Source organism: Chiloscyllium plagiosum, chromosome 7 (genome assembly GCF_004010195.1).
Source record: "Chiloscyllium plagiosum isolate BGI_BamShark_2017 chromosome 7, ASM401019v2, whole genome shotgun sequence".
Lineage (NCBI taxonomy): Eukaryota > Metazoa > Chordata > Chondrichthyes > Orectolobiformes > Hemiscylliidae > Chiloscyllium > Chiloscyllium plagiosum.
In genome coordinates, this window is record NC_057716.1 from 107,020,344 (window position 1) to 107,030,677 (window position 10,334).

The following is a 10,334-nucleotide window of genomic DNA, read 5'->3' on the forward strand; positions in this document are numbered from 1 at the left end:
TCAAGGATCTGTGCACCTGGACACTGAAGTCTCTCTGCTCATCTGCACTACCAAGAATCTTACCATTAGCCCAGTACTCTGCATTCCTGTTGTTCCTTCCAAAGTGAATCACCTCACACTTTTCCGCATTAAACTCCATTTGCCACTTCTTAGTCCTGCTCTGCAGCTTATTTATGTCCCTCTGTAACCTACAAACATCCTTTGTCACATTCACAACTTTACTGACATTAGTGTCATCCGCAAATTTACCAACCCATCCTTCTATACCCTCATCCAGGTTGTTTCAATAAATGACAAACAACAGTGCATGCAAAACAGAACCTTGCAGTACCCCATTAGTAACTGAACTCTGGAATGAATATTTCATTTCAACTACCACCCTCTGTCTTCTTTCAGCTGGCCAATTTCTGATCAAAACTGCTAAATCACCCTCAATCCCATGCCTCCATATTCTCTACAATAGCCTACCGTGGGGAACCTTATCAAAAGCCTTGCTGAAATCCATATACGCCACATCATCCGCTTTACCCTCATCCACCTTTTGGTCACCTTCTCAAAGAACTCAATAAGGTTTGTGAGGCACGACCTATCCTTCACAAAACCATGTTGACTATCCCTAATCAACTTATTCATCTCTAGTTGATTATAAATCCAATCTCTTATAACCCTTTCCAACACTTTACCACAACCGAAGTAAGGCTCACAGGTCTATAATTTCCAGGGTTGTCTCTACTCCCCTTCCTAAACAAGGGAACAACATTTGCTATCCTCCAGTCTTCTGGCACTATTCCTGTAGACAATGACGGCATAAAGATCAAATCCAAAAGGGTCAGCAATCTCCTCCCTGGCTTCCGAGAGAATCCTCGCATAATTCCCATCCAGCTCAGGGGACTTACCTATTTTTAAACTTCCCAGAATTGCTAACACTTCCTCCTGATGCACCTCAATCCTGTCTAGTCTAGCAGCTTGTATCTCAGTATTCTCCTCAACCATATTGTCTTTTTCCAGTGTGAATACTGATTAAAACTATTCATTTAGCACCTCCCCCATCTACTCTGACTGCATGCACAACTTCCCACTACTATCCTTGATTGGCCTGAATCTTACTCTAGTCATTCTTTTATTCCTGATATGGCTAGAGAAAGCCTTAGGGTTTTCCTTGATCCTATCCGCCAAAGACCTATCATGTCCCCTCCTGGCTCTTCTTACCTCTCTCTTTAGGTCTTTCCTAGCTAACTTGTAACTTTCAAGCACCCTAACTGAGCCTTCGCATCTCATCCTAACATAAGCCATCTTCTTCATCTTGACAAGAGATTCAACTTTCTTAAGTAAACCACATCTCCCACACTTGACAGCTTCTTCCCTGCCTGACAGGTACATACTTAACAAGGGCGGACAGTAGCTGGTGCTTGAATAAGCTCCACATTTCAATTGTGTCCATCCCCTGCAGTTTCCTTCCCCATCCTATGCATCCTAAATCTTGCCTAATTGCATCGTAATTGCTTTTCCCCCAGCTATAACTCTTACCGGCAGTATACACCTACCCCTTTCCATCGCTAAAATAAACATAACCAAACTGTGGTCACTATCACCAATGTACTCACCTACCTCGGTTCATTACCCAGTACCTAATCTAATGTAGTCTCGCCCCTTGTTGGCCTGCCTACATACTGTGTCAGGAAACCTTCCTGCACACACTGGACAAAAACTGACCTATCTAAAATACTTGAACTATAGTATTCCCAGTCAATATTTGAAAAGTTAAAGTCCCCTATAATAGCTACCCTGACACACACACTCCTATCGAGAATCATTTTTGCTATGCTTTCCTCGACATTGCTGGAACAATTTGGAGGCCTGTAGAAAACTCCCAACAGGGTGACCTCTCCTTTCCTGTTTCTAACCCCAGCCCATACTACCACTAAACCAGTCCTTAAACGTCCTTTCTGCAACCGTAATCCTGTCCTTGACGAAGAACAGTGCCACACCACTCCCTCTTTTACCATTTTCTCTCTTCTCACTGATACCCAGAACCTGCATTAACTATTGCTGTCCCTGGTCTACCCAGATCTCTGAAATGGCCATAACATCGAAATACCAGGCACTAACCCATCCAACCCATGCTGCAAGGTCACCCAGCTTATTCCGGATGTTCCGAGCATTGAAGTACACTCACTTCAAACCAACGCCTTGCCTGCCAATGCTTACTTGTGATTTTGAAATCTTAGTTCTGACTTCATTACTTTCATCCTCCCATAAACTTGAACTACAATTTCGGTTCCCATCCCCATGCGGAATTATTTGAAACCCACATGAAGAGCATTAGCCCACTCTCCTTTCTCCTCCACCTCCCCCCACCCCACCCCCCAAGGATTCTGGTACCCTCGGTTCAGGTGAAGACCATCCTGTTTTAGTGGTCCCACCTACCCTTGAAAGAGCCCCAATTATCGAGGAATCCAAAACCCTCCCTCCTGCACCATCCCTGTAGCCACATGTTCAACTCCTCTCTCTCCTTATTCCTCGCTTCGCTAGCTTGTGGCACAGGCAACAAACCAGATAACAGTTGCAGTTGGATTCTCCCTCAATTTGCATCACATTCCATCCAAATTTAAGCAGTCTCTTATCAGAGTGAATCCCCTTCACTCGAGAATTGCAAATGTACATTTACAGAGAGGTCCTTCCTGTATCTCAGTGAGCTGGCATATTGCTAGTATTAGATAAAGCACACAGATAGAGGGATCCTTACTTGGTCCATGCTTTCGGGAATGAATTCACCCTCACTGTTGATGCTAGTGTAGGATCCGTTACGTGCCACCTGCTGCTGCCCATCTGGAATGTACCCAGGTGGAGGTGAGCTCCGATCAGATGTCTGGGAAACTGAACAAAATGCACAGTTAACCAACCTCACAAAACAAAGCATGACCCTGACCATTCCCAGTTTTCCACCATAAGTGTGAAACATCAAAATCAATGACAAAGGAAGGATCTGTCTCAAAGAGAGATGCTGAAAACCTGACGGGGACAGAGATTTATTACGAAGACTGCACTTCCATAAGATTATCTTTCCTCGCCTATGAATCAATAGGAATTCTGACCTGTTCCTGGAAGATGAGCCATTGAGAAAGAATGACTGCATGCTTTCCAAATTAAACAATAACTAACCTCATGAGGGTTGGTTTTGGAACTGAAACAGGGTCTATTAAATCTTTACACATCAGGATCCCATTAACTCCAAGACTAATAGAGAGTATGGTGGGGAGATGCTGACAATCTAATAGAAGACCTTTGATCTGGACAATGTTTTTGATTCTGGATGGAAACACAGTCTTCCTCAGAAGTCGAATTTACCTTAATTGTGGAGAAGAGGTTATTCATTCATGGGATATGGACATCAGTGGAAGGTTCAGCATTTATTGCCCGCCTTAAAATGCCTTCTTGAACCGCTGTGGTTCATTTGGTGCAGATAGAGACACAATTCCCTTAGGGATTTTGACCGAGCTATACTGAAGGAACAGCGATGTATTTCCAAGTCAGGGTGGTGAGTGGCTTGGAGGGGATAGTGTTCCCATGCATCTGCTGCCTTCGTCATGATTTTAGAAAGCACTTTCAAAGGAGCCTTGCAAAATTTCAGCAATACATTTCGTAGATGGTACATACTACTACTACTGAGCAGTGGTAGTGCGGAGAGAGTGAATCATTGTGATGTGGTGCCAATCAAGCAGCTGCTTTGTACTGGATGGGGTCAAGCTTCCGGAGTGTTGTTGGAGCTGCACCCACCCAGGCAAATGGGGAGTATTCCATTACACTCCTGACTTGTGTCTTGTAAATGGAGGACAGGCTTTGGGAGTCAGGAGGTGAGCTAGTTACTGCAGTATTCCTCGCCTATGACCTGCTCTTGTAGACACTGAATTTACAAGGCAAACCCACTTAATTTCTGGTCAATAACCCCCAGGATGTTGATAATGAGGGATTCAGCAATGGCTATGCCATTGAATGTGAATGAGCTATGGTAGATTCTCTTTTATTGTATCTGGCTTTTGTGTGGCATGAACATTACTTTCTGCTTTTCATCCCAAACTTGGATATGTCCAGCTATTTCTGTATTTGGACATGGGCTGTGTCAGGATCTACAGATTTGCAAATGTTGCTGAACATCATGCAGTTCTCCGGAAATATCCCGTTTCTGGCTTATGATGGAGGGAAGGTCATTGATGAAGCAGATGATGGTGGTTAGGCTAAGGACACTACCCTGAGGAACTCCTGCAGTCATGTCTTTCAGCTGAGCTGACTGACCTCCGACAACCACAACCATCTTCCTATGTGCCATGTACATGGGGTAGCAATGGCCTAGAAGTTTTACAACTCGACTATTAATCCAGAGACTCAGCTAATTCCATTCCGCCACCCATTGCAAAGTATTTCCCCCTGAAGTGATTGCACTCTGTACTCTCAGATCCAACTCTGACTTTGTAATCCCCTGGCAAGATGACACCACAGGGTGGTGACTGTTTGCGTGCTATCTGCAGCAGATTGCCTCCATACATCTATTATGATCGTTCTATTCTTGCAGATCTCAATTTCAAACCTGTTAGAATTACCTTCTTTGTAACTATAACACTAAATTCTGTTCTATTAGCCTGATGTACTTATGTATTGTATGATGTGCCTGGATCGTATGCAAAGCAACACTTTTTACAGTATCTTGCTACATGTGGCAACAATAAAATCAAATCAAGCTGAATGACAAGTGCGGTGTTATTGTTGTCTGGCAGACTGACCTCGACATTGCAGCGGCTGAGCACCAGCTCTCAGATACACCCTCCTATCACCCCTTGGACCACAACACTACTGTGGAACACCAGGCCATTCTGTTCACAACAGTCACAACTAATTTTATTTTTAATCACAGGAGGTTTAACGTCTCCGGTTTACTGCCTCCCTCCTCACTATCTAAGGCTCCAAGCACACCTTTCAGGTGAAGCAGCAATTTACCTGCACATCATTCAATCTAGCCTACCGTATTCGCTGCTCACAATGTGGTCTGCTCTACACTGGGCAGACAAAACATGACTGTGCTTTGCAGAATACCTGCATTCTATCTGCAAAAATGACCCTGAGCTTCCGGAAGCCTGCCACTTCAACACACAAGAGATGTCGAGATATTGAGGTTTTGACCAGAAAAGACGGCACAGTGGCTCAGTGGGCCAAGGACCTGGGTTCGATTCCAGCCTCTGTGTGGAGTTTGCACATTCCACCTGTGTCTGCGTGGGTTTCCTCCAGGTGCTCCAGTTTCCTCCCACAGTCCAAACATATGCAGGTCAGGTGAATTGGCCATGCTAAATTGCCCATAGGGTTAGCTGCATTAGTCAGGGGTAAATGGGTCGGTGTGGGTTCTTCTTCGGAGTTTTGGTGTGGATTGGTTGGGCTGAAGAGCCTGTTTCCACACTGTACGGAATCTAATCTAGAAAAAAGGTGTGGCTGAGATGCAGGCAGCTGGGATCAAGGGAATCCCTGGAGGTATACAGAGAATACAGCAGCTTACTGACGAAAAGCAGGAGAGCAAAAAGGGGCACAAGATAGCCTTGGCTGAGAGGATTAGGGTGAATCCAAAGAGGTACTTAGAGTACATTGAAGAAAAAGAATAACGAGAGAGAGAATAGGGCCCCTCAAGGACCAAAGTGGACATGTATGCGTAGAACCACAGGAGATGGGCGAGGTCCTCAATGAATATTTCTCCTCTGTTTACCATGGAGAAAGACATGAAAACTTGGCAACTTGGGCAAGTTAGTGGTGATATCTTGGAGACAGTCCATATTACAGTAGCAGTGGTGTTGGATGTACTAGGATGTATGAAGATGGATAAATCTCTTATTCCTGACCACATATATCCAAGAACACTGCAAGACACAACAGAAAAAATTGAGGGGGCCCTGGTTGATATTTTTGCATCATTAGCCATTCGTGGGGTTCCAAAGACTGCAGGGTAGCGAAGGTTGCACCATTATCCAAGAAGGGCTGCAAAGAAAAGCCTGGGAATTAAAGACGAGTAAGCTTGACATCTGTGGTAGGTAAGTTACTTGAGAAAATTCTGAGATAAGATATACAAGCATTTCGAAAGACAGGGTTTGATTATGAGTAGTCAGCATGGCTTTGGGAGATCATGCCTCACAGATTTGTTAGAGTTTTTTGATGAAGTGACCAGGAGGGTCAATGAGGGCACTGCAGCAGACGTAGTCTATATGGATTTCAGTAAGGCCTTCTATAAGGTTTCACATGGTAGGCTGCTCTGGAAGATTAGATAACATGGAATCCAGGAGGAGCTGGCAAATTGGACACACAATTGGCTTGATGATAAAAAGCAGAGGGTAATAATGGAAAGATGCTTGTTGGAATGGAGGCCTGGGACTAATGGAGTGTCCATGGAGGGTCAGTACTGGGCGCATTACTGTTTGTTACCTTTATCAATGATTTGGATAAGAATGTACAAGACATTATTAGTAAGGTTACTGATGACACTAAAATAGGCAGTAACGTGGACAGCGGCCTTCCTCAGAAATTGCAGCAGGACCTTAATCAGCTGGGCAAGTGGGCCGAGAAATGGCAAATGGAGTTTAATATAGATATGTGTGAGGTCTTGCATTTTGGAAAGTCAAATCAAAGCAGGAGTTTCATGGTGAATGGTAGGGCCTTAAGGAGTATAGTGGAACAGAGGGACCTTGGGGTTCAGGTGCATGGTTCTCTGAAAGTGGAGTCAAAAGGTAGACAGGGCAGTGAAGAAGGCTTTTGGCACACTGGCCTTCATCAATCAGGGCACTGAGTACAGAAGATGGGTAGATACGTTACAGTTATACAGGACATTGGTGAGGCTGCGCTTGGAGTATTGTGATCAGTTTTGGTCACCTTGTTTTAGGAAGGATGTCTATCTTTTAGAAAGATAAACTAGAAAGAGTGCAAAATAAATTTACAAGGATGTTGCCTGGACCCAATGGTCTGAGTTACAGGGCGAGGCTGGATAAGCTAGGACCTTTTTCTTTAGGTAGGAGACAGAGGGGGGACCTTACAGAGATGTATACAATCATGAGAGGGATAGATAGGGTGAATGCACTCAGTCTTTTTCCCAGGGTTGGGGAATTGAGGACTAGAGGGCATCAGGTTAAGGTTAGAGGGGAAAGAATAAAAGGGGACCCGAGGTGTCACATTTTTACACAGAGGGTGGTACGCATATGGGATGAGCTGCCAGCGGAAGTCATTGAGGCAGTACATTAACAACATTTAAAAGGCATTTGGACAATACATGGATAGGAAAAGATTAAAAGGATATGGGCCAAGTGCAGGGAAATGGGGTTAACGTGGATGGACATTTTGATCGACGTGGACAAGTTTTGGCCAATGGGCATGTATCTGTGCTGTAGGACTCTCTGACACTACCCTGTTCACTGTGTGGGGCTTGCTGCAGTGCTCCAGCAAAGCTCAGTGCAAGCTGGAAGAACCACACCTTGTTTTCCACTTGAGAACCCTGCAACCTTCTGGACTCAATATTGAGTTCAATAACTTTAGGGCCTGAGCACATTCTCCCATGTCTTCACCCCAAACCCCCTTCGTACCAGGCCTTGTCATCACATGGATGCAGAGGGTGGTACGTGTATGGAATGAGCTGCCAGAGGAAGTGGTGGAGGCTGGTACAATTGCAACATTTAGGAGGCATTTGGATGGATATATGAATAGGAAGGGTTTGGAGTGATATGGGCCAGGGCTGGCAGGTGGGACTACATTGGGTTGGGATAGCTAGTCGGCATGGACGGATTGGACCGAAGGGTCTGTTTCCATGCTGTACATCTCTAGCACTCTATAACTCATACCACAAATGAGTCATTGTCATCTACTAACAGTTCCCCATTGTCAACTATTCATTCTCCCAGGCTGACCTTTACCCATACCTTTGTCTACCCAACTGTTGTTCTCTCCCTGGGCTCCATCTCCAAATATCATTACCCCTCTCCTTACTCCTTCTCTAACATATATACCAACCTTTTCCAAGCTACAATCAGTACTGAAGAAGGACCACTGAAACAGAAAAGTTAACCCTGCTTTCCCTGCACAGACACTGCCAGACCTGCTGAGCTTTTCCAACAATTTCTGTTTTTATTTCCGATTTCCAAAATCTGCAGTTCTTTGGCTTTTTTTTAAACTCAGCTGATGTCCTGGGGTCTCAGGTTCAAATCCTGCCACGGCAGACAGTGGAACTTAAATTCAGTAAAGAACCTGGAATTAAAGATCTAATGATGACCACAAAACCATTGTCGATTGTTGGAAAAACCCATCTCGTTCACTAACGTCCTTTAGAGAAGAAAATCTGCCATCCTTACTTAGTCTGGCCGACACGTGACTTCACACCCACAGAAATGTGGTTGACTCTTAACTTCCCTTGGGCAATAAATACTGGCTTAGCCAGAGACACCCACATCCCATGAGTGTATAAAACAAAATTCTAACTGACTCCAGTTTAGCCAGGGCTCCTTGATGCCACACTTAGTCAAATGCAGCCTTGATGTCAATTGCACCTCCCCTCTGGAATTCAGCTCTTTTGTACATGTTTGAACCAAAGCTGTAATGAGGTTGGGAGCTGAGTTCCCTGGTGAAGCCCAAACTGGGTGTCACTGAGCAGGTATTTCCTAAGCAAATACTTAAAAATCAAACCTTAGAACTTTGCGTACGAAATGCAGATATTGTTGCGCAGAAAGGGAAACAGAGAGTAGGGCATCAGAAATCCAGAAATATCCAGCAAGGGTATCAAGAGATCTGGAGCTAAGATTGCGCCGGGATAGCTAAAGGATACAGCAGGACACAGACAGGCTGGAAAATTGGGCAGAGAAATGTTAGATGGAATTTAATGCAGACAAATGTGAGGTGATGCATTCTGGAAGGTCGAATACAGGAAAGAAACATACAGTAAATGGCAGAACTCTTGGAAGCATTAACACACAGAGGGATCTAGGTGCACAGGTCCAGAACGTTCCCTGAAAGTGGCAACACAAACGGATAATGTGGTCAAGAAGGCCTTCCTCATTCGAGGCACGGAGTATTAAAAATTACCAAGTCATGTTGCAGCTGTATGGATCTTTAGTTAGGCCACTTTTGCAATATTACATTGAGTTCCAGTCGCCACACTACCATAAGGATGTGGAGGCGTTGAAGAGGGTGCAATAATAGTTTACTAAGATGCTGCCTGGTTTAGAGGGGATTAGCAATAAAGGAGAGATAAGACAAACTTGGTTTGTTTTCACGTAAATATCAGCGGCGCAGGTGGGGGGGTGGGGGGGGTGGGAAGAGGAGAGGAGCTGGTCACACCCACAATGTATTAGCCTGGTTTCTGGATCACCACTCCTGGTTCATTATTGTACCTCCACCCCCACTCAAAATTAATAAATAGGTTCAAATATTTTGGAACTAAATACAAGTAAATGGAAACAGAAAAGCAAACAGATAAGGGGGAGGAATGGGATTTGCCTCTGGCCAGATATTTTGCAGCCGTCGAGCTATGCTGGACTGAATCACTTCCTGCGCTGCAATTACAAACCAGAGCTTACCGATCAATGACAGCCTGTTTTTCCTCTCTGCGCCTACAAAGACTGAACCATTGTCCAAATCATCCAGCGTTTGTAATGCCTCCACATTGCTGAGGTTTGTTACCTAGGCAACACAGAAAATCAGTTAAAAATATAGACAAATCAAAACATTAAGAATAATCAACAGACGTATATAGTACCAAGAGGCATCCCAGGCTACACAGACATGTAGCACTGCCAATGTGGTCTGTCTGGAGCCAACAATTTTGCAAAACAACCAAATCCAGGTTTGGATGGACCAATGATGCACACAAGGTTACACATCAGTCCAAAGAATGGGGACATTTCCATTTCAGAGTTTTGGAGGAGGGTGGAGTTTCACCTTGAGCACAAGTCTTCTGACTTGGGACTGCACGCCACCTCCCAGTAGCGACGAGGCTGTCCAGTTAGTGAAAATGGGAAACAGAATTTTACTGAGAGTTTACTGAAATTACTTCATTAGGAGAAAGTGAGGACTGCAGATGCTAGAGATCAGAGCTGAAAAATGTGTTGCTGGAAAAGCGCAGGTCAGGCAGCATCCAAGGAGCAGGAGAATCGACGTTTCGGGCATGAGCCCTTCTTCAGGGATGAGGAAGGTGTGCCAAGCAGGCTAAGATAAAAGGTAGGGAGGAGGGACTTAGGGGAGGGGCGTTGGGAATGCGATAGGTGGAAGGAGGTTAAGGTGAGGGTGATAGGCCGAAGAGGGGGTGGGGGCGGAGAGGTCGGGAA

The 10,334-nt window shown here is 44.8% G+C and overlaps 1 protein-coding gene across 1 annotated transcript in view; it reads right to left on the reverse strand.

The window, feature by feature from the left end:
• Window positions 1–10,334, reverse strand: part of map3k2 (mitogen-activated protein kinase kinase kinase 2) — a 77,581-nt gene that overhangs the window by 26,808 nt on the left and 40,439 nt on the right. Inside the window, exons 6-7 of the mRNA XM_043694367.1 lie at window positions 9,588–9,690; window positions 2,747–2,877 (exon numbers count right to left, since the gene is read on the reverse strand). Coding sequence (XP_043550302.1) covers window positions 2,747–2,877; window positions 9,588–9,690 — 234 coding nt within the window. The remainder of the gene's footprint in view (window positions 1–2,746; window positions 2,878–9,587; window positions 9,691–10,334) is intronic.